Source organism: Musca vetustissima, unplaced genomic scaffold (assembly GCF_032173495.1).
Source record: "Musca vetustissima isolate MV318-11 ecotype Yass unplaced genomic scaffold, APGP_CSIRO_Mvet_v1 utg5354, whole genome shotgun sequence".
In the NCBI taxonomy this organism is placed as follows: domain Eukaryota; kingdom Metazoa; phylum Arthropoda; class Insecta; order Diptera; family Muscidae; genus Musca; species Musca vetustissima.
In genome coordinates, this window is record NW_026874964.1 from 100,229 (window position 1) to 126,093 (window position 25,865).

The 25,865-nt window shown below is 29.6% G+C and overlaps 1 protein-coding gene across 1 annotated transcript; it reads right to left on the bottom strand.

Annotated features, from left to right (window-relative positions):
* Window positions 1-3,224: 3,224 nt before the first annotated feature.
* Window positions 3,225-24,716, bottom strand: LOC133337481 (phosphatidate phosphatase LPIN2). Its single transcript, XM_061545700.1, has 12 exons — window positions 24,516-24,716; window positions 21,368-21,573; window positions 18,653-18,796; window positions 18,350-18,479; window positions 17,001-18,157; window positions 16,836-16,932; window positions 14,544-14,672; window positions 14,069-14,291; window positions 13,765-13,994; window positions 11,831-12,331; window positions 11,654-11,757; window positions 3,225-3,485 (listed from the first exon to the last, which is right to left on the bottom strand). The coding sequence occupies exons 1-12, from the start codon at window positions 24,693-24,695 to the stop codon at window positions 3,227-3,229; spliced, it is 3,360 nt and encodes a 1,119-aa protein (XP_061401684.1). The 5' UTR covers window positions 24,696-24,716; the 3' UTR covers window positions 3,225-3,226.
* Window positions 24,717-25,865: the final 1,149 nt, after the last annotated feature.

The following is a 25,865-nucleotide window of genomic DNA, read 5'->3' on the forward strand; positions in this document are numbered from 1 at the left end:
CCCACCTTATTCTGAATGAATCGGTAGAAGCCGAAAATGCGAGATGCGGATTCAAATTTTCGAAAATTTTTGAAAAAAATAATATCTATTTTAGTTTTTCGTTGGTATGCGGCTCATCAGGGAATTTGGTTTTTCCAAAATGTTTAATATATTTTCTTGTGACAGATCCTCACCCAAATGTCTGTATTTCGCCTCCATATTGCCTTTATACATTCCATGGCAATATTTGGTTGAGCATGCGTAGTTATCAATAGGATTTCCAATGACATTGTATTTGCTGTTTATGTATTAAAAATATGCATACAAGCATTTATAATATTCGAAATTGTCTTAGAATAAGTATTTTAATTTTTAGACTTCCTACGTTTTTTTTTTTTTGGGTTAATAGTTATTTTTCGTATACATACTTACGGATATGTACGCAGCTTAGGCATAATAAAACAATTAACATTTATGCAACGCGTACTATGATTTTAGCTTTATTTGTTATATATAAAAAAGTAATAGTAATGATAATTATACATATATAATATATTGTAATTAACACAAAGAGAGCAAATTATTTATCACAAAAATTAAATTATGAAATATGTAGTATATTCAGATCAATGTTTTTTTATTTATGTTATTTAAAAAATAATATTTAAGGAAATGTTTTCAAGATTTGAAATGCTCAAACACATCTGAACCTTATTGCTTGTAAACATTAATGTTATCAATGTGTATTCAATCATTGATTTTTTTTAATAAAAAAATCTTATTATATTTTGCAAATTATATAAAATAAGATTATATTTATGATTTGAAAACTATTTAAGTAAAAAAAGCTTTAACGTATATTTGTAACTCTAATAAACACATATCTTAAACGGCAATCAAACGAATTTAAATGTGTTGAATCTAATTTCTTTGTTTGTGTTTTATTTATAATAAATAAAATTGTTGGTGTACATGAACTTACGATTTATGTAAAAAGGTTTTATATTCCCAAGAACATTTCACAAACACCTCTAATAAAATGCGATTAATTTAAATTAATTCGCAATTTATTATTTCACTTCATAATTGTGTGCCGTTTTATTTAATTTCAATATTTTATCTCTCACAAAATGTCATCACATTCTCGCACTCCCTGTAATCCAGAATAACTAATGTTTGCCCAAAGCGATTTTTTCGCTTTCGAACTTCAATCAGAATAAGGCGAAAGTGAGAATGCGAAAAAAATCACTGTGAAAAGTTGTTCAGAATAAGTCAAAGGGGAAGAGCGAGTAAAATCACGTGGAATTGACATCAAGAATAAGGCTATATATGTATTATAGGAAAAAAGTACAACAAAAGATCTTCGGCATATCAGAAAGGGTACACAAGGTTATAAAAAGGCTCATTAGTGATGCCATATCAGTATGAAAACGTAACAAAGAGCAAATTTTTGACATTAGACTAGAGAAAAAACAGCTGACTTTCGCTAGTTGGGTGACCTTATTAATAGATCTTAATAGAATCGGCGTGAAAAATATTTGCCTTAAGGATCGAATTCCCTTCGAATATTCATGATTGGGCCGATAAACAAGGCTTTCTTTAAAGTGTTCCAAATCTAATCCTATACTCATCATTACGGACTTATTCCGATTTTTTATTGTTAAAGGTTTTAATTCTTGTTAGATACTGGGACCGATATTGCTTTATACAATAAAAAAAAAACTTCTGAATTGGAATTCGCACCAAATGAAACACTAACGTCAGGAGTTGGAATTCATGCCATGTATGGGGTCTATAGACATAAGGCTGAGTGCGGTGATCCAAAAAATTACAACGATCGGAATGTTTCTCTATACGAAACAGAACTTGGTGGCGAATTCGGTGATTTGGTCCCAGGTTTGATAAAACCCAAAAGTCGTGTTTTTAGTCAAAGGCAAAAATTGAAAAGTTTAACAGTTGACTTCCTTATTTTCAGCAGATCCATTGTCGAGCAAACGCATTAAGACTTTTCTAATTATTTTGATTATAAACTTTATGAGGAATTTGCAGAACATTTTTTTGAAAAATTATTTTCCTATAAAATTCACAATTATTCAGTTTTCACATTAAATGATATTCAAAACTTATTGGACTTATTTTTTTTTGTAAAGATTCAGACCTTAACAATTTCATATAAAAAATCAAATTACGAACATTTTTCTAGTTTGAAGCAAGTTTAAATAGAATAATTTATTTGCTTTTATAAATATGAAAGGGAACAATTTCAAAATCGACAACATTGTTGTTGTGTCTATTTTATTTTTTCTAAGATTATCTATTCGTTAGATCATCGTTCGATAACACATGAATAAATCACAATAAAAAATAATTAAAAAAATAGAATTCTTTTTTGTGTTTTAAAGTCTTCGGAAAAAATCACTATCACTGAATGTACTTAGTTAATACTTAAGTTTTGAATTGTTTTAGTATTTCAAAACAAACTAAATTGAACAAAAACAAAAAATGTTAGAACATCACTTAAAACAAATAAAATTAAGGATTTGCCTAAATTGAAATGGGGGGTTGTTATTTTGGGTTCCATTAATTTGTTTTTCTTTTTTTTTAAGATGACCTTAGTAAATTTGTGTAATGTTATGTATGTATGTGTGTTCGTTTATTATAAATATTAATGCATATTTTCTATATATGTATGTATTTTGTTTTGTCTTAGATTTTTTCTTTTTCTGCATGAAATATTTAATTAATTAATTGTTTTTATTGTTGTTTGTTTTTCATTTACTTTTAAAATAGTTTTGTTTGTATTATATGATTTTCATTTAATATAATTCATATTTCATTAGCATTATTCTTTTTGAAAATAGTTGTTTTTTTTCATTAAGATGTTTTTTTGTTATGTTTTTAATATGTATTAAATACCAGGAAAAAATATATAAATTATAAATAATAATTTTCTTAAAAGATAAATAACACAGAATTTAAATCAAATTATAATAATAAAATTATATACTAATAATAAAAAAAAAATAATAATAAATTTTATAAAGCAAAAAATTATATATAACAATAATAATTAATTTGGTTTTGTTGGTTTGTTTTTTATCTCATTATTCATAAATTCATTTGAAAATTATGAAAAAGAAAAATAAATTAAATTTATAAAAAAATGTGTGTGTTTGTTGAAATGCTTCGTTCTCATTCGGGGTTTTTTTCCAAATTTCTTGTGACGTAGAGTTGTTCTTGTTGTAATTTAATTTTCTGGAATGGTCGTTAGAGTCTTTGAAAGCGAAGAATTTACACTGGCGTTATTATCCGAGTTAACACTGTTGTTCAGTGTTGTATTGGCCGATCCTCCGGCTGTGGTGTTGTTGGCACTTTCATCTAAAAATAAATCAATTTCGGGTATTGGGTCACGCCAGTAGTTGAAGTTGGAGAATTCAAATGCTGCTGCCTCGTCGGGTTTGATGGGCGGAAATAGTTGATCAACAATATAGGTCATACTGCAATAGCTGAAATTATAAGAAAATTATTGGAAGGTTTATTATAAGACTTTAAGGCTTGGGTTTTATTTTTATATGTTTTGAGGTTACAATTAAAAAATATATATTTATATACATAAATGTAATAAAATATTAAATATAAATTCTATTTTTTAAATGGTCAAGTTGTGGAATTTCATATCCTTATTGTTTCCATTGGGAATGTAGGAATGCTCGTCGGCATTACCAAAAAATAGGAAAACTTTCGATACATTTTTTAGAACAAGGGGAGTGAAGTCTAGATATAAGGACAGGATGAACTCAGTGGGTTATAAACTGCTCCCAACACCTGTTTGAAATACATGAGCACCATATATCTGTACAGGGAATGGGATTTGCACTTTGTGAGGAAGGAGAGAAAATAAAATAGACCAATATATCGTATAAAAAGAAATTTCTAAGTAAGACCAAAATATCAACTTATAAAAGGGCTTCGTTAAAGAGATGATGAAGATATAATGAGATATCATTAACGCTCTCAAATTTGCGTTTTCCTTTAGAAAAAACTCAGAAAACTGAGAGGAATACATTTTGATTAACACTTCTTACTAGATTTTGTAGAAAAAGAAATAGAAAAATATTTAAAAATTGCTTAAAATAAATTGTTGGTTACAGCCGCTCAAATATGTTTCGATCGATCAAGGCCAGGGTGAAAAAATTTATCACATACGTAAACCGGCTTTTTATTTTTTATTCAATACAACAAATTATGTCTTTTGAAAATGGTATTTACCCTTCCCTTATTTTCTGAAAGAAAAATTAACAAAATCTCACAAATAGAAAAATTGCATAGCAAAAACAAAAAATAGTCAATATGTGACGCATAAAAGAAAGTTTACAATGCAAAATTAATATATAAATAGATATAATAATATAGATATTAATACTTTGTTTGCTTCCCATTTGCTTGAATTACAGCCTGTAATCTTATCGGCATCGAATTGACTAAATTGTCGCTTACTTCGCGTGAAATTTTTTACCATTCCTCCATTATAACCGATTTGAGCGAATCCTTGCTACGAATTTCTTTCTTTATTAATTTACGATCAAGATATTCCCACAATTGTTCGATTGGATTGAGGTCCGGAGATTGGAGAGGGTGATCCAATTGCTTAGGAGTGCGATAAAGCAGTCATTCCTAACCTATTTATGAAGTATGCTTTGTATCATTGTCTCGTTGAAAGATCCAACCTCGATGCATGCGTAACTTTTCAACACTAGACTTCAAATTTTATTTTAAAATGTTAAGGTATTCCATTTTATTCATGGTGGTTTCTATGAAAAACAAGTACCAACCAAATCCACCAGCTGTCATGCACCCCAGACCATCACTGAACCTCCACCGTGCTTTACAGTGGATAATAAAGAACTGTTCGGCAAATTTGCTGGTTTCCTTTTCCAAAAATTTCAAACTTGCTTACGCCGCAAATTATTATATTATTCCAGAAAGAAATATATATTTTTATATTTATTAGGAAAATCGATTCGACGTTTTTGGTTGGTTTTGGATATTAAGGGTTTTTTTCTTGGAACCCTTCCATGAATCCCATTAGCGTGTAGTTCTATTATACTGACACTAAAAGTAGTTCCAGATGATTCTGAAATGGATATTTTAACGCCACTTTCTACTGGGGGTTTCTTTACATTTCTTACAATCGATGGTATTCAGTTTAGTTTTTTTTTGTTTTGTTTCAGTTTTTTTGGCCTGCCACATTTAGGACGATTTTCCAATTTTTTCAAATAAGAAATTAAAAAAAAATATGACCGGTCAAGAGAGAATACGTCATTCTTGACTCTATTCAATAAGTTTTGGAAAATTTCGTTTAATAAAAAAGAAAAGAAAAATGTATGCCAAAAAAAGTTTCGTCCCATTCGGATCATAAAGGTGAACTGTAACTTTTTTAAAATAATAAATGGACTCAAAAAGTAATTCGATGTATATACTAAAAAGTAACTATGGGTCTATCTCGTTTCCATTTGGATGTTACAAACACATGTACCAAGACATAATGCCCTGTGCCACAGTGTGGTGAAGGATATAAACACACTTTTGCACAAAAATACCAAACAAAATGAACAGTTGACTTCTATTTTAGATGTGTTTTCTGTTTTATTGATATTATCGATAAATAGTCGACATCGTCGCATGAGTGTTACAGAATACCAAATTAATGTCAAAGTGATGTCGATGCGAAGTGATGTCGACGAAGAAACGTCGTTGACAACGACGACGACTTACGGAATAGGGGTGAATATTTAAAGCATATTTTTAGGAGCTCTAAATTTTTTTGCATCGTTTATTATTTTCAACTTTTTATTTTTATGTATAGAGGAAAAAACTGGAAGTTGTTCAATATCTATTGGCCTTAGGACATATCTTATAAGAAAATATATAATTCATGCAAGAAAGCCCATTAACAATTTTATGATCTTTTTTTTTAATAAAAATTATTTACAAAATATTCTGTATTTGGCTATAGCCTCTATCATAGTATAAAGGATATATTATTATTTTTAAAACATTTTTTTAGGAGCCATATTTAAAAAAATTAAATTAATAAAAAATCTAAAAAAAATCCTTATAAAAAATTAAAATATATAAAATATATTTTGAATTGAAATACATACTTTGTTTTGAGGAATGTGAGTTAAAATATTTGATTTATTCACAATATACACGTTTCATGATACTTTATATATATATATAATATATATATAAAATTTCTATGAAAAAATTGATTTTTTTTTCTTTTCAAAAAATTAACGTCTACATACAATAATATTCTCTGAATAGTTTAACACATAGAAAATTTTTTAAAGCATATCTTAAGGAGCTCAAAAACGGTAGATCGTGATTATTACTTAAAAAAATCTATATAACGTTTTTGCAGAAAATTTAACTATTCGTTGTTAATTTATAAATTATGTTTCTAGTACTAAAACATTGCCTTTTCAATTTCAATTTTTTTGGAATACTGAAAATTTTGAAGCATATTTTTAGGCGACATTTTAAACATAATTTTAAAAATGACTTTAGTTCCTGAATTTTTGAAGCATTATTTTAGGCGCCATTAAAAAAATAGTATTTTAATTCATAGTTTATAACCTCCTATTGCAATTGCTAAATAAATTGTATTCTTACGAATTTTTACATTTTTAAATATATTTTGTAGCATATTTTTAGTCACAGTTTTAAGAAAATGTTAAAAATCTTTATTTAAAAGCATATTTTTAGGGTTTTAGGCAGATTTAAATTGCAAAGATTTTTGAAGTAACCTTGTAGTTTGAAGAAAATTATAACAAATATGTATTTTATAAAATATTTGTATTCGCATTTTTGCTTTGCAATCAGATTCAGATGACCTTCGATTTTGTAGCATATTTTTAGGCGCAGTTTAAGATATAATTTCAAAAGCGTTTGTGCGAATATAAAGCCGATTTTTAGTGCTTCATTTATATGGATAATTAAAATATAATTGTTATAATTTTTATTTACATATACATAGATAATAATTGGCATAGAAGAAACAAACGTAATCTATTTAAAATAAATTATTTATAAAAAAATATGTTTCCATTAAAATAAAATAAAACAAACAAAAAAGAAAAATTTTGAATAATTTTATTTTACCAAAAACAAATGTCATGGCTACATTTTCTTTTTATTAAATTCAAATAAGGAGACACAGCTCTAGGCTACATAAACTTATCAACTAAATACATATAAATCATCACAATGTTAAAAATATTTATTTACAAGAATATACATATTTATATAAAAATATGTATATGTATTGAGGGGAAGTTTTGGGGATGTATATAACTTCCATATGTACATGTTTTATGTACACACATTATATATTTTGTTATAAACTAGTGATTACAATAGGGCACTTTTGTTCCTAGAATATTAAGGAGGGGTATAAAAATAAACTGTTATAAACTATTGATTACAATGGGGGATTTGTTCTAGATAATATTAAGAAAGGGTATAAAAATTAACTAAGAAACCCTGGTAAACCTTTTTAAAGATTTATTTTTTTTTTTTTTTTTTTTTTTTTGCAAAAAAAAAAAAGGAATTTAGAAAGGTACTGAATGTAACGCTTCTTGCTTGTGTTTACTTATATAAAAATACAATATTTTCTTATTGCACGCATATATTGTATATAAAGTAACATTTAAACTTAACAAACGTAAGAAATACAAAAACTAATTAATAACTTAACTAATTAACTGTAACTAGTAAATGATTTCGTTTACCGACAATACTTTTTGCTTACGTTTAGTTGTTTTCTAAACACAAACATCGGAAAAACATACATATTGTATTTCTTTATAGATACCATTATATATGTGGACACAGAAAAAATAAAAACATTAGTTTATAACACTTACAGATCTATAAGGATAAAAGCAATTTAATTGCATACTAAAAAACCAGGTAAATAAATATCACAATTTTGTTGGTGTTAGTATTACATATTAGCATGTTTTTATATAATATAGGTAGGTTTGTTCCTTGAAAACTTGCTCCATCTGCCTCTCACAGAAATTGAGGGCATTTATAAAAGTGTTCCATGTTTTTTTGTTTTCAATTTCCCTTAACACACCGATGAAGTATTATTTAATATAACATCATTTTTATTGTTATTATTTAATTGTGTATAGGTGTCACTGCTGTGTATGCTGTTATTATTTGTGTTGGCCGTTTCCATGGAGGTACTATTCATACTTGTTGTCTCGGAAACATCAATGACAATACCATCATCCTCATCTAAATATTCATCACTAAAGATGTCCTCCTCGTCACTTTCGGTATCGCTGAATTTCAGCTCCTCCTCTTCTTCGTCATCGTCAAAGACATCGGTTTTATAATCGAAATCATCGTCGAGGGCAGGGAAATATTCATCAACTTCGAGAGATTGATTGATGTAACCACTGCATATTGGCGACAACGGATATAGAGAGTGGGTGGTTGTTGTCATGATAGGTAGGGTAGAGGTTGATCAATTCGTGATCAAATAATACATTTGAAAATTAAGAACGTAATAATTTTGAAAAAATAAAACAAAACAAAGGAAAAATAAATTTCGAAACATAGAGTTTAAGAAAATAAGTAGATCGTTTTTTTTTTATAAATAATATCGATAGCAATTGTAAAGTGGAGATATGAAGCGTAAAAAATATATAACATAAAACAAGAGATTCATACAAAATAATAATAGTAATTTGGAATTTAAATTATGGAAAATCAAAAACATATTAAAAGAATCAAACAATAAGAAGGGAAACAAAAATGTAATTATAAAATTTTGAAGTGTTACAAAAATAATTTTTTTTTTCGAAACATTTAAATTTAAAAGATAGATTTATTAAAAAATCATTAAAAATGATATATAATCGTATGGTACGGTTGTCAGGCAATAAATATTGCAATACTGTTATTAAGAACTAGGCATTGATGTATGTTTCACTAAATTTCAAAATTGGTGGTAAGACCTTGCAAATCGGGCGGTATATGGAAGCTATACCAATATGCGAACTTAAATTGCTGACATTATGTACACATATATAAAAATATATATTTGAAATTGTATGTACAACAATTAATTGATTTCTTCAGAGAATATATGTGGAATAGTTTCCAATTTATTTGGAAAAGAAAGTACAAATTTTTATCAAAATAGAAATTTGCTGGATGTACCCATAGATAATTTTTTTACAAATAAATATCCTACAAAAAGGTTTTCTTTTGTAACCAGTTATGAAATTTGATGTAGAATAACATTGTCTTTGATGAAATACTCCTAAGATGTAGTCTTATTGAAGATTTTGGCATATATCTGCAAGGTGTTTAACATTTATTGAAGGCAACACTGAATTTGTTGCCCAAATAGTTAATTTTATACAGTACATTTCTAGAAAAACTATTGAATTTAAATAAATAGTTTTGTTTGAGACTTATATTGAAATTTGATGTAGAATATTTCATACTTTAACACTATATACGAAAAATTAAGTTTCATATTAATTTCATACTTTTTTATTCAAAATAAAAATCTACAGAAAATTTGTTGTATATACCCAAGTTAGAGATAATTTTTTTACAAATAAATATCGATATTACAAAAATCTTCTCTTTTGTAACTATTAGTGAAATTCGATGCTGAATCATTTGTCTTTGACGAAATACTACTAAGATGTAGTATTATTGAAGATGGACATATTTGAACAACGTGCTTAATTAACACTTACTGAAGGCAACAACGAATTTCTTGACGACATAGATAATTTAATACTTTAAATTTCTAAAAAAAAACTATTGTATTAATATACAAAGTTTTCTTTAGACTTATAAAATTGATGTAGAATATTTCATTATCTGACACTATGCACGAAAAATTAAGTTTCATTTTTAAGTTTTCATACACTTTATTGGTAAAAGTCCTGGGAAATTTCTATGAAAAAAATTATAATTTTTCGTCCCAAATCAACGTCTACATATTCTGTGTATATATTATATAAACAGAATTCGCTTGTTCAGTGACTTATACTAAAATTTGATGAAGTGACTTATACTAAAATTTGTCTTTTATACTAAAACGACACCTAGTGGGAAAACTTGGTACAAACTGTATAGTTTTTAATCTTAAATGAGTTTTTCATATTTTTGACGTTTAGGCTGACATTTTGGTCATTTCTGAGACTCATAGTAACATTTTATTGCGAATTTGTAGAATATTATGACCTGCTATAACCCCATATTAAATGAGTTTTCAATCATTTCTGGAAAAAGGACCGAAAATACACATTCAGGGAGTTGATTGATGGTAAACGTATTAGACAATAATATTGCTGATGTATAGATAGTGCCAAATACAACTAAAATGCAGGGGTTTCGAGAAATCCTAATCCGATTATTTTCAAATTTCTTAAAATGGGTGAATATTACCTCACCTCTTTAGGTTACCTCCCGACATAAACTTTTTAGTTTTCTGTCCCAGATTAACGTCTACATATTATGTATATATAATATATATACAGATTTCTTTTGTTCAGCGACTTATACTAAAAATCGATGGAGAATATTTTTGTCTTTAGTATCATTGTTCTAAAATGACATCTAGTGGGAAAAATTGGTACGCACTCGGTATAAGGTCGTTTTTAACCTTAAAATTAGTTTTCTTATTTTTAAGATTTTTTGGTCTTTTGGTCTCTTCTAAGGCTTATAGCAAAACTTTATGGCTAAAATGCAAGAGTTTCGAGATATCCTAATGCGATTATTTTTAAATTTCTTAAAATGGATCTCAGCTTTTTAGGTTACCTCCTGAAATAAACTTTCAAAACGCCAACACACGTGTCTTCTATTTATAGCTGAACTTTCATAATCCGTTGGAATTTCCTGATAATTGTCAAAAAAGTTTAAATTTCTTGCAATCCCTGTATTTTGATTTTCCATATTTAAACTCCGTTTTTACATATAAATAGACATTGAAAAAATTTCGCATACATGAATGTAACTTAAAAACTAAAACTTTGCTTTATAATGACAGTTTTTTAATAATGTGGTGGATGTGATGATTATTACAATAGGATAGGAGGCGAGAAAAAGAAATTAATGTAATAATTTAAAAGAAAATTATAATTTTTTTCTAGGTTAGAATAACTAACCTCTAGTTGGTTGGTTTAATACATTACAATTCGATTACGTTTTTGTTTGTTTCTTCTTTTGTTTCTTGGCCAATTATATTAAATGAGAAGTAATGTGTTTTTTTTACATATATGACACATACTCTACCATGTTTATGTTAACCTAACCAATGGTGGGATTTAAAAAATATGTGACAATACATTCAAACACCTGTTACAAAAAGATACATATATAATCTTACAAAACTAGGTTATATATAGAGAAGGCATTCAATTGGTAGCATTTTTAGATTATGACTATTAATTGTGTGGTTTTTCGTTGTTGTTGTTGTATTAAACAGTACACCAGGTGAGTGTGTGTGTGGTTATGTTGTAGTTTTTTTTTTCATAAATGAAATGCTATGCAGTAGCACACAACAACAAATCGTACAAAGGCAGACTTTTTTGAATGTTTAATAAATATAAATACATAAAAGAAAGGTACTTACGAGGATTGGAATGTTTGTGTCAACTCATGTTTTAATTCTCCTTTGGTATTTATTGTGAAAATACGCTTAATGGGTATGCCAACAGCACGATAGGCCCAGACATCCTGAAATAGAAAAAAAAAACATATATATTTTCCCAAAACCATAAAATCAAGTAGAAGAAAAACCGATACTCACATTTATACGATTACCATAACCAGCATAGAAGGGATCTTTGTTGGGGAACAAATCCCTAATATCCGATAGACAAGCAATTTTAAATTGTTCAGGTTTTCGCTCTATCACCTCTCGATGGAAGGCTGAGATCAATGATGTTGGATTTAGCAGTAAGGGGCCATCGGGCAGCTTTACATCACCCTGACGTATTGATCGTAAATATTCACGTGTTGCCCTCGATTGACCAATTGCACGTGCCGACAAATATAATAGCTTATAGCCATTTTGTTCAATTTTTGAGAAGAGTTGGGCGACACCCAATTGAGCCCAATCCTTACCAACCATTGGTAAAATGTGACCCAAAACATCTGATTTGGTGATGGTGCCATCAATATCAGATATAACAACTTTATCACTGTGACGCCAACGGAACAAATAACATTTGCAGCGTGTTGTACCCTGATAGGCGGTTGTAACACTAAATTCAATTTCATTCATACCTTCTTTGAGGTTAAGTTTTTTCTGAAAGGAAAAAAGGAAAATTATTAAGAAATTTCAATAGATTATTAAACGAAAGAGATCTAAAAATATTATTAAACGAAAGAGATCTAAAAATACAAGACACGTTTATCGGTGTTTTAAAAGTTAACGTCATCGTAACCTAAAATGCCAATATTTCCCCATTTCAAGAGATTTGAAAATATTCGGATTTGGATTTCTCGAAACTCTTGCAATTTTTTGGGCCCTTTTTCCTCATTTAAGACGAAGTTATATCATGTCAGTATTTTCTACAAGAATGTTCGCCATAAAATTCTATTATAAGTCTCAGAATAGACCAAAACTCAGGAATCAGTCTAAATGTCAAATATCTAAAAAATATGAAAACTCATTTTAAGGTTAAAACCAAGTTTATGCCTTATTCCGAGTTTATGCCAATTTTTTCCACTAGATGTCATTTTAGAACGATGATACCAAAGTCAAAATTATTCTCCATCAAATTTTAGTATAAGTCTGTGAACAAGAGAAATCTGTACATAAAATATATATACGGAAAATATGTAGACACTAATTTAATAAAAAATTCAAATGTTTTCATAGAAATATCCTAATACTTCTTTCAATAAAGTGTCTGAAAGTAACATGAAACTTAATTTTTCATGTGTAGTGTTAAAGAATGAAATATTCTACATCAAATTTCAATATTAGTTTCAAAACAAACTATGCATTTAAATTAAATCATTTTTCGAGAAATTTACAATATAAAATTAATAGTATTGGCAACAAATTCGATGTTGACTTCAATAAGTGTTATTTGAAGACCTTGCAGATATACACCAAAATCTTCAATAAGACTACATCTTAGGAGTATTTCATCAAAGACAAAATTATTTTACATCGATTTTCACTATTAGTTGCAAAAGACAAGATTTTTGTAAACACAATATTTATAGTAAAAAAAACTTTTAATTACTTTTTAACTGTCGTAACAAATTGATAGATTAGGAACAATCAGATTTCAACGATCACTATAAGATATATTACAAATATCCTAACAAAAAAATTGTTATCAAATTCGAATCATCCTTCCAATTTATACAATCTTCAATAGACCCTCAAATTTTCCGTATTTTGAGGATTTTAGAAAAAAACCCTCAAATTTTATGTTCATTTTAAAAATGTATTGTATTCAAATCTTACTTCAACTCATCTTCTATTTATATCGTACGTTTTTCGTTTTGTTTTATTCCTTATGCCTTTCTTTTTTCGCCTTAAGGTTTGACAAATATATTTAAAGATAGTAGCTTCCAATTTTCGGTATTTTGAAAAAATCCTCAAATTATATCTTCATTTTAAAAGTTTCAATATTCAAATCTTATTTAATCTCATTTCAGATTTATATCGTACTTTTTCGTTCTGTTTTTCACCTTAAGGCTAACAAATATATTTTTACTTACAATTGCTTCCGAGCTGAGACGCAATGATTTCTTATAATGTTCATTTTTATTTTTATCCCCAGTCGATTCACTCTTTGAAGAGGCTTGTGATAAATCTTCCATATTCTCCATAATGGCTGAGGTATTTTCAGCATTCATTGTTGAGTCGGTTTTGCTAAGAGTACGATCACTTAAATCTGGGGAATTAGGTCGTGATGTTTGGGTGGTGGCCACAGCAGTTTGATCTAAGTCTAAAAAAATAAAAACAACAACAATATTTTAGATTATAACTTATAAATATTTTTAGTTCAAATTTAAAACTTACTCTCTTGCTTGTCTTCAATTTTAACCGATTTCTGGCTATTGACTGGGGCCTGATTGACATTTTGCGAACGGCGCCAATACCACCAGGAACGTTTGGCTTGATTTTGTGTGCCAGTTGGAGTACCAGCTTCAGTATCAGTTTTATTGGCAGCAGCCTCGGCCTCAGCAGCAGCTGCGGCGGCAGCATCTGCCTTGGCATTAACCATTAACTGTTCAATGGCATCCTTTTTTTGGTTGAGGGGTGAGGGAGGGGAAGATTGTAAATATTAAAATTGGAAAATTTTTCAAATTAAAATTGCAAAAAATGCAATCAAGTGCAAAGGAAAGAGTTGTGTAATTCTTTTTCGAATTCGAATGATATAAATGTATGTATTGTGTGTGTAGATATATGAAAAGCATAGAGTATATATGTGTATATGTATGTATTTATAATATATATAACAAGACAATAACATATATATGTATATGTAACTTACATTAGTCAAAGGCTTCTGGAAAGTTATAATGGTCATGACAATTGGACATGCAGCCGCCCAGCTGTAATATTTACCATTAAGGCGGACCACTAAATTTGGTGATGAGAAAATGCTGGGATTTTCACAGACCTTTTGGTAGAACGTAGAACGAGCGGATTCACATTTGTTTGAAAAGTGGCACATCATGATATTCATTTTTTGGTTTTGTTTTATTGTTTTTTTTTCACCAATAAGACAATTATTTTGTTCATTGAAAAAGAGACGGGAAAGTGGGGAAAATTGGGATATTTGTTTAAACGTTAGTTAGTTTTGTTTGCTTTGTATTTTATATAAATGAGTAATTAGTATTAATTGTTGTTTGTTTTTAGGTTAATATTGTTTCTTTTAAATGAAATTTGCAAACTTTACTACTAATATTTCATACACAACAATGTTTTAAATATGTAATTTGTTTTTAATTTAAAATGAAGTAAAATTTATTATTTTTTAATTGTTATAAAATTATTATACTTTAATTTTTATAAAATTTATTAAAATAAATTCATTATCAATATTTTGATAATTTATTTATTATATTAATATATATTTAATTTTTGTCAGTTTGAGCAAAAATTATTTTGTGTATTTTTTTATATTAACATATATTTTTTTTATATATTTAGATCAAACAATTTTAAATTAAATTTTGGTGAAAATAAACGAAATTAAGTGGTAATAATTAATTTATAACAATCTATTATTAGATTTATAAAAATCTATTAAATATTTATTTTATCAGAAATATTTCTTTAACATGTTTTGAATTATTTTTTAATTAATTTAAATAAAATTTTATGTAAATTAAAGTGTATTTTATATATATTTGGTATTTAGGTATTTAGTTTATATGAAAAATTATAAAATTTTGTTATAAAAATAATTTATTGTAACATAACCTCAAAATTTATCAAAATCATTTTGGCCGGTCTTTGTAAGAAATTTTGTGATGGTGCCAAAAAATTTTTAAACAGATGTTCATACCCTCCATAATACGGCGAAATATTGTGAGGTCTAAAAAGAGGTCTATAGAGCACGAGCAAAATAACCTAGAAGCTACCTTTATGGGCGTAAAAAGGAGGAGAATTGCTATGACATAGTATTTGTTATGGATGACAATTGCGGATATAATGGCGACTATAATTGATTCGGGCCCGACATTTTTATACCCTTCACCACACTGTGGTACAGGGTATTATGTATTTGTGCATATGTTTAAAACATGCAAAAGGAAACGAGATAGAACCATGGTTTCTTTTGAGAATATGCATAGAATCACTTTCTGAATCTATTTATGCATGTCGGTCCGTCTGTACGTCAGTCCGTCTGTTGATTTTAAATTGTAAACAAAGTACAGGTCGCTTTTATAATTCGAATTGGATGAAATTTAGTGCAGCTAATTTATTTGGCTCAAGGACGAACCCTATTGAAATTAGTGAAAATGGTTTCAGATTTTGATATAGCTCTCATATATATATTATCGTTCGATTTGAGGTAAATGGTGCGCCAAATTCCCTATATAACTTTCGATTTGCACGAAATTTTGCACAGCGTATTGAATTAAGTCTAGAATGATGTGTGATAAGATTCATGAAAATCGGTTCAGATATAGATATAGCTCCCATATATATTTTCGTTCGATTTGAGATAAATGGTGTACTAGTCCCTATATATCTTTCGATTTGCACGAAATTTGGTGCTAAGTTTCGTGAGAATCGGTTCAGATTCAGATATAGTTTCCATATATATTTTCGTCCGATTTAATGTAAATTGTGCACTAAAGACCCAAAACAGTTTTCAAATTATTGTCTGGACTATTTTAAAGTCCCCATCTTGTTTCAATTCCCAAACTTATTTATTACGTAGGGTACAAACAAATCTGTTTCAATTCGAATTTCAAAAACAAAAAAAAAAAACCGAAAATAAAACCAAAATTTTGGACTGTCCCGAAAAAAACTGAAACGAACTGCAGCCTTTTTTAAATGTTGGACAATTTACAAAAATAAAAGTAATAACATATTGAAAAACCAAAAGCAGGACAAAATTTCACAATTGCACAAAGTGTGTGTGTGTGTGTTTTTTTCGAGTGTGTGTGTTGTGTATGAATAAATAATAGTAGTAAAGTGCAAAATAATAGTTCAATTTTGAAAAGTAAATTAGTAAAAACATGCCATACGAAATAGAGATACATTGACAAGGCAGGCAAAAGAAAAAAAAAACAATTTTGTAAAGCGAAAAAATTGCAACTAAACTTACATCCTTGTATTTGATGGCATTGCGCTCAAATTCCTCATCGGAGGGATCACGATTTTCTTGGAGGCCACACAAGGACATGGCAACGAAATCCAAATATCTAAAAGAAAACAAAAATAGATAAAATTAATATAAAAAGTTCTCAGAAGGTGTTTAAGGCATACATACTTTCCATCGGGTGCCTTGCCATCCTCATAGTCCGAGTCCAAACTCTTTTGACCCTCCAATGAACTGGGCGAATGCGGCAACGAGGTACCATTACCACTTTCACGATCATCATCTTGACCGTGCAAATTGCCACCAGCACCCACTGCTGGTGAATTTTCTTTGGAAATTGATGCTGAATTTGCATTCGGTATATACATGGCCAACATTTCGGGATCCATGCCCTCAGCATCGGCCAAATAAATACCACCATCCGTGCCTTGTTTACGCATTTTGTTATTTTTCTTCATAAAATTAAACATATTACTCAACATGGAGTTGTGCTGTGCCTGGGCCCGTGCAGCCTGATTTTCAGCATTCACATCACCCTTGACTTCGGGTGTGGGTAGTTCGCCCCATTTCCATGAGGCCGACGAGGTCATAAGATCACTATCGGTTTCCTTTTCACGCAACGATATCTCCAATTCACTATCACTTTGGATGGGCGATGAAGGGCGTCCAGCACCCCTACCAATACCACAGGCACCATTACCACCCGATGAGGTAACTTCGGTATCCGAAAAGAAATGTATATCTAAATCGTGTATACGTGAGGTGGTTGGTGTAATGGGTGATGTTTTGCATTGCTGCTGTTCACGTTCGGAAATTTGACTTTCATCACCGGCAAGAGCGGTCACAGCTTCAACGGACTTGGGTGAAGCTTCATCATTTGATGAGTTGGTGGTGTTATTTGAGATCGATAGAGAGCTAGTGTCGGCATCTTCGGCCGCTTTGTTATTTTCGTCTGTGGTTGGTGTACCATCGACGGGGGTGTTGCTACCCAGCGAGCTGCTCGATGATGTTTTACGTTGAGCATTTTTCTTTTTCATTTGAGACTTCTTGCGGCGTTTCTTTTTGCTTTTCGATTCCTCTTTAATGCTATTTGTGTTGGAGGATAATTGTTGTTGTTGTTGCTGCTGTTGATCTTGTTGCTGTACATTGATTTTATTATCTGTGGTTTTGGATTTATCGGCAGCAGCAGCACTTTGTGATGTTAGGGTGGCATCTAAGGAGGAGGTTTCCGCAGCTGGTTGTTTTTTCTTGGCTTCTTCGACAATGTCATCTTCTTTGGTTTCACTTTCAAGACGTTTTTCATCTGTTTGAGTGCTGTTACTCCAATCCTGGAAAAAAGAGGGGCCATTAGAAATAGATTAGAGATTTTGAAAAATAATTTTTTAATAACTAATTTTTAAAATTTTTAATAATTATTTAACAAAATTTGAAGGAAACACCTTTTCATACACAGTTTAGAGGTTTTTAAAATTAATTTCAAATATTTTTTTATTAGGCCCTTTGCTCCGACTTTACTTTACCTTATCCTTATCAATTGCATCGAATTGAAAGATTTCTTCATGTTCAGCCCATTCCTGGCGCAATTTTTGTGTGGTATACTCTTTGAGTTTTTCGCTAAGGTTACGCCTTTCCAGGGTGTTATCAGTATGTCTGGAATAAAATAAGTATCATTGATGATAGATTATCTCCAAGTGGGGGAAAAAAGAAAAGGAAATCAAACAAAGAAATAAATTTAATTGTCATGCCAAAAACATTCACATTTTATTTTTTAATATTTTTTTGTTGTGTTTTAATAACTTTCATTTGTTTTCAAAAAATACTACCTTCTATGGCTATAATCGGATATTTGATTTTCAAATTTATGCGATGGTTCATCCGACTCCTTAGCTGACTCTTTAGAGAAATCAATGGAATTACGTCTGGGCAATGGCAATGTCATGGGTATTTGCAGCGTTTCACTAGCATTTCTATTTGTAATGGATGGTGGTGGCCGTCAGCGTTTCAAGTAATTGTTGTTGTTGTTGTTATAGTTGTTGATTGGTTGATAGTTTTGTGAATGAATAGAAAAATTGTACAAAAAAAGAAAAAAAGAAGAAAATAATGAGGAATAAAGTATAACAAAAGAAATTAAATAAAATTATGTTATATAAACTAATCTAAAATAAATAAATGAACTATTTACAGTGGTATATACAGCAATAAAGGTTTAAAAAAATAATAAAAAATAAATATTTACTGTTTTTAAATATAATATATAAAAATAACTAAGGATTATAAAATATAAAAAAGTGGGTTGCACACCATTTTCATAGGGAACCCGTTTTCTAGATGTTGTCTTTTTTAAAGTAAAAATATCCAATTTGTTTCGATTAAGTAGTTTTTTGAATTTTAAATAAATATAATTATATATTTATTTAAAATATTATATATTATATTTTTTTTTTTTAAATTAAAGCAAGAAGTTTTCATTTAAATATATATACAAAAAATTTTTTAATCTCAATCAGAAATCCGTTCTGCACCAATTTAAAAAAAAAAATCATATCTAAATCTGAACCGATTCTCACGAATGTTAACCCACATCATTCTAGGCTTAAGTTAGTACGCAATGCCAAATTTCGTGCAAATCGAATGATATATAGGGACTTTGGTACACCATTTACATTAAATCGGAGGAAAATATATATGGGACCTATATCTAAATCTGAACCGTTTCTCACGAATGTTAACCCACATCATTCTAGGCTTAAGTTAGTACGCTATGCCAAATTTCGTGCAAATCGAAAGATATATAGAGACTTTGATGCACCATTTACATGAAATCGCACGAAAATATATATGGGAGCTATATCTAAATCTGAACAGATTTTCACGTAACTTAACACACATCATTCTAGACTTAATTCAGTACGTTATGCCAAATTTCGTGCAAATCGAATGTAATATAGGGACTTTGAAATCAAACGAGAATATATATGAGAGCTTTATCTAAACCTGAATTGATTTTTACCAATTTCAATATGGTTCGTCCTTGGGCCAAATAGATGACCTGTGCCAAATTTCATTCAATTAGGATCATAAATTTAACATGGACAGGCAAACAGACGGTCGGACGGATATGCATAAATCGAATCAGAAAGTGATTTTATGCATATTCTCAAAAGGAACACTGGGCCTATCTTGTTTCCTTTTGCCTGTTACAAACATATGCACAAAGACATAATATCCTGTACCGCAGTGTGGTCAGAAAGTGATTCAAATTCTCACCAATTACTTCGTTTACATAAATTTATCGACAAAAATATAGCCAGACGAACGGATAAGCTTAAATCGGCTCTGAAAGTGATTCCAAGTATAATCTCAAAAGTAACAATGTGTTTATATTTTATAATTTTATAAATATTTCGAATCTCTTGAGGAAATTTTTACAAAATATTTTGAATTCTAATAGAAATAATCATAAATTTTTGCTATTTGTTTTTTCCGATATCATAAAGGAGAAATTGTTATCGTAATAAAAAACTGTACATACAGATATAATATTTACAATATATACTTTTAAAACTGTGAATCTTGAGTTTTAGACCATTTTTTGGAATTAAAAATACTTTGATTTGAATTTGAATTGCCCATGAAAATGGTGTAAAAATAAATAAATCAACTAATTTATTTAATATAATAAGCAAATGATTGTATTGTATAATGACGCGTGTATGTATGTGTGTGTGTGTGAGAGAGGTGCAACAAATTCTATAATACATAATTCAATTTAAGATTTGAATTTTGAAAACGTTTGATTTATTTAAATTTGCAAACAGTACGGCCTCAACTGGGCAATCAACCACTTCTTTATTAAAAAAATACAATTATTATTAAAAGAGGTGGGACACATAAAAATGGAGAAATTTGTTTTTCATTCAAATTTTAACTGAAAATATTAATATTTTTTTAATTGAGTCTCCCTCATCCTTGAATATGCTCATAGCATATTTTTTGTGCAAAGGAATTGCTACTAGTAGCATGATTTAATTTTGAAACAAAATATAAAATATTTTAGTCTAAAGTCTCAACCTGAAATAGTTTCAAAGTAAAGTGTAGGTGCAGCAAAGGTCTTATAAGAAAAACACTTCACAAAAATTTAAACTCTTAGGAGGTGTTGGTTAGTGAAGAAAATATTAACCCCTTTCAGGTCGTATTTCACAAAATTTGTAACTGTTTTTTTTTATAGAAGATAGTTTGGCGGAGAAAATAAGAAAAATTGTAGGCCAACTGTGGCAAGAACATTTTTGAACATCTTCCAGGCCACATCCTTGGTCGTATTGCAATAATTTGCAATGTTTTCTTCCTTTTAGAGGTAGGCATATTTAAGCCCGTACTGTTGAAAATTTAACCAGGAATTATTATTTCTTTGAAATTATTTTGAATTTAATTTGTTCGTGCCCTGTGCGATTGTGCCACATTTAGAAGAGACAATGTGCTGTTGATAGAATATTGCATGCATGCATTTGTTTGCTACTTTGTTGTTGTTTTGTACGTACTTATCTAAATCGTTGTCATTATCTAAACTAGTTCCATTTTTTAAATATTTATCGGGAAAATGATTTGTGGGTATGGGCGATGTTGCCATATTATCGGGTAGCTCTTCGACATCTTCTTCGGGGCATTCTTCAACGAAAAACGCTTCACCAGATTCGCCCAATTTCATGTGTATGTCGACGGGTTCGCCATTGATTTCAATGTCGACCTGAAAGGAGACGAAAATAATTAAAGAAATTAATTTTGAATTTTTTAGTAAATAATAAATATAAATATTTTATAATACAAAATTAATATATTTTGAGAATGTTATCATAAAAATATTTTTTTTTTGTGGCAGAGATGATTCACTTTGGAACAAGTAAGCGTGCACTATATGGAAATTCGATAGATAGAACTTTAACCTTATGAGTTTTATAATAAAAAGAAAATCAGACGACCCTTTAATTGCCTCTGAATATTTTTGGTGGCAGGGATGATTCATTTGGGAACTAGTAAGCGTGCACTATATGGAAATTCCGATAAATAGAATTTAGAGTTTGGAAGTTTTATAACAAAAAAAATTCAGCCTGACTATTTTGCAAAAACAAAATACAAATGGTATCCCAAATAAACCGCCAACACTACAAAAAAAAAAAAAAACATTAATTGTCTTTCAATAATATCTGTGCCAAAGTTTTGTATGACACATTTCTTTTAAAATGTTTATGATTTGAATATTGCAAAAAAAAAAATAATAATAATTACTCCAATGACAACAACAACTACTACTGTTTTCTTTTTAAATTTCTTATCTATGGCGGCCCATAAAAATATTTAAAATAGAAAAAAAACATTATCGATAATTTTTACTGTCAGGCATGTTTTGTGTATGAGAAAGAAATAGCAATATACTATTTATGCTGTTCGAATTCTAATCTAAATTCTAATCTAAATGGGGGAAATGATTGAACTTCAAACTATGTAGAATAAGAAATTGGGGATTTTAAAAGTAGAAATGAAAAAAATCGATGAGCAAAAAGGGGACTTTAAAAAATATTATGATATGATATTGAAATTAAATCTGTTGGTGGTTTTTTTAAGCCTACCAGAGGCGTGAATTTCTTAAATGAAATTTTTTAAAGGACCACACTAGGCATAGCTTTTAAACCCGTTTTTTCAAGCACTACCAGAGGCGTGGTTTTCTTAAAGAATATTTTTTCAAGGACTATCAGAGGCGTGGATTTTTTTTAATGAATGTTTTATTCAAGGACTGCAGCGGCGTGGATTTTTAAGGAATATTTTTTCAAGGACTATAAGAGGCGTGGAATTTTTTAACGAATGTTTTATTCAAGGACTGCAGCGGCGTGGATTTTTTAAAGAATATTTTTTCAAAGATTTTTAAAGATTTTTTTTGAGGACTACCACAGGCGTGGATTTTTTGAAGAATATTTTTTCAAAGATTTTTAAAGAATTTTTTTGAGGACTACCACAGGGTGAATTTTTTGAAGAATATTTTTTAAGGATTAGAAAGACGTTGATTTTTTAAAGAATATTTTTTCAAGGACTACCAGAGGCGTGAATTTTTTAAAGAATATTTTTTCAAGGACTACAAAAGGTGGTAGATGTTTAAAGAGTATTTTTTCAGGACTACATAGGTGTAGATTTTAAAATAATATTTTTTGTAGGCAGGTAGTGCAAGTTTTTTCTTTTGAATTTTTAAGTTTTAGCAACATCTTCCCGCCGAAGTGGAAGAAATACGACATTATGGGTCTTTGCAGAACATGGTCCATGTCTCGACAGAGCCTCCATATAAACGTCCGAACCCATTTTAAATAGTTTCATGATCCCAGGGGCATTTTCCAACCGAGGTGGCTGTAAATGGGTCTCACATGTTCTTAATGTGTAAAAATTTCTTTGCAAAATATTTTAAATAAAAAAGGCCAACCCTTTTCTAACAAAGTAGGTTAAGGTTTTGGCATAATCGACTTATAAAACCCCTTCTCTCACGTTGGGTACATGAAGTTCTTAGCCGAATGGTCCAACCTCAGTGTCTGTAATTTGGTACTTCGTTTTCTTTGAGGCTCAAAATACCTCCTGGCCGAAAATTTACAATAACGATTTTAGAAATGTTTAATGCGCATAGAGGATATAAAAAGGTTCGATCCGATTTCATGAAACGAAGTTTTTATTTGTTAAAAACAGGGTCTTCCGAACGTAGTGGAAAAATATGGCCTTCCTACATAAAATACAGTGGAATTGTCTTTTATTATTAGAAGACTCCATAGGACATCATTTACACCAAATGAGACTTCCATAGGATAGGATACCCTATTTTTGGGAACATAGAAGGTCATGCACAAGACATCGAAGATTCTTCTATATATGGAAGACTTAGGGTTCTTCTATACATTGAAGACTCAATATTATTCTACACCTAGAATACCATATAGTCTTCTTATGATAGGAGAAACTAGACCAATAAAATTAAAATGAAAAAGATATTTTCTTTAAAGAAAATTGGTCATAGGTGGTCTTGCATACATAGTAACCCAATAGGATATTTGATAGATAAAAGTCCTATGAGGTATTTTTTTTATATAGGGCCTTTTATACATAAAATAGGAATATGGTCCTCTAAAGATAAAACGCGAATAGGAATTTCTGTATTTATAGGGTCTTCTATGGTCGACTATATCGACCTTCTGTCTAGTGACGGCCTTTTCGAGCTTCTGTCTATTGAATTTTGGAGTTGGTTTTCTATATATTAAAGTCCTATAAGGATAGGAGTTGAATGGGACCCTCAATCCTGTCCAACTAATTTTTATAAATATTTTTTTTTAATTAAAAAGGTCTTCTCCATCTATTGAAGATATATTTGTTGCTTTATCCTATTACGATAGGAGTTAAATAAGACCCTAGATCTATATATTAAAGACCTATTGGAATAGTAGTTGAATGAGACCCTCTATCGGGTCCAATAAAGTTTTATTTTTTTAATTAAAAGGGTCTTCTATGGGTGAACATATCGGAAGACGCATTAGGTCTTCCATCTATTTGGTGCTTCATCCTATTACGATAGGAGTTGAAAGAGATTTTCTATCCGGTCCAACTAATTTCTATATATATTTTTTTAATTAATAATTTTTCTTTAATACTCTCGTTACTCACCACTTTCTCACGACTCCTGAGGACACCCAGCTTGCCGAAACGCACATGAAATGGTGAACACTGGAATTCGCCATCGGGCTGCTCAACAACAATTACATCAATGGCTCCCGTTAGGGTGGCACCATTGATTTCACTGTAGAATTCCTTAAAATTACTGAAAACTTTTACCAAACTATTCATGTTGTTGGAGTTGTTTGTGTGTGTGTGTCTATAGATTTAAGCTTCGGATGAAGATACTTTGATGTATCGGATCTCTGCTGATAAATTACTTTGTGTGATGTTGCTCAGCTGTTTTCTAACCACCCAGCTGCAAGTATGTCCGGTGGTTTAGTCAATGACCAACTGAAACGTAAATTGGCTCAGGTGTTGCCTTAACTTCCAATCAATATTGCCAATAATAATAAATATGAAGTATGAAAAAAGAAACGGCGACTAACTGCTATCGTGTGTTTTTTTTATTTTTATGGCAAGCGTATTGATGAGGAGGTTCTGTAGTGTGTTATCGCTCCGATCCGTATCGATGATTACGTTTTATGGGGGTGATGTATTGTTGCTGTCGACGCAATTTTTTTTTGGGAGACGTCAAACACCTAACGTTCAAAAGTTCCTGTTACGAATATGTGTCCTCCGCAATTTCGTCGTACTGCGAAATTCCTCAATAAAAAAATTATTTTATTAAGGCTATTTTATTGCTCAGCGGCAATTTGTTGTTGTTTTCCTTTCTTTTCTCGGCTTTTCTGTTCAATAAATAATTGTGTGTGTTTTTTTTTTTAATTTATTTCTTGGCCATTTTATGTGGAGTTATTTTTGTTGCTGTTTTTGGTTTAGCTGATATCTATCGATCATTCGATATTCCTTCGGCTAGTTAAAACATTTCTTGTTGATAATTTTCCACAATTCAATATCTTTTGTCTAGCTACTCCGATGGTGTTGTTGTTTTTTTATCTGCAATGAAAAAAAAATGTTGAAACAATTGATTATTAATTTTGAAAATTGTTTGCAATTTTTTTTTTGCAATTTGCTAATATTTAATACAATGTTTTTTTTCGCCTACGATAAGAATATACTTATTGTGTGTCACACAATCTATAATATATATTTTGTGTGTGTGTTTTTTTTGTACAAAGTCCATTTGTTGCTAGATGAATCATCAATAGGACCATTACTTAATATTAAATTTCATGTTCATTTAGTTTGACATCAGTTGCAGTGGGTAACAGTGGCGAGGTGATGCAAGTCGATATATAACTTGAAGACCTATAACAATCGGAAAGCTCTTATATATCTTTCCATTTGCACGAAATTTGGCGTAGCATATTGAATTAAGTCTACAATGATGTGTGCTAAGAT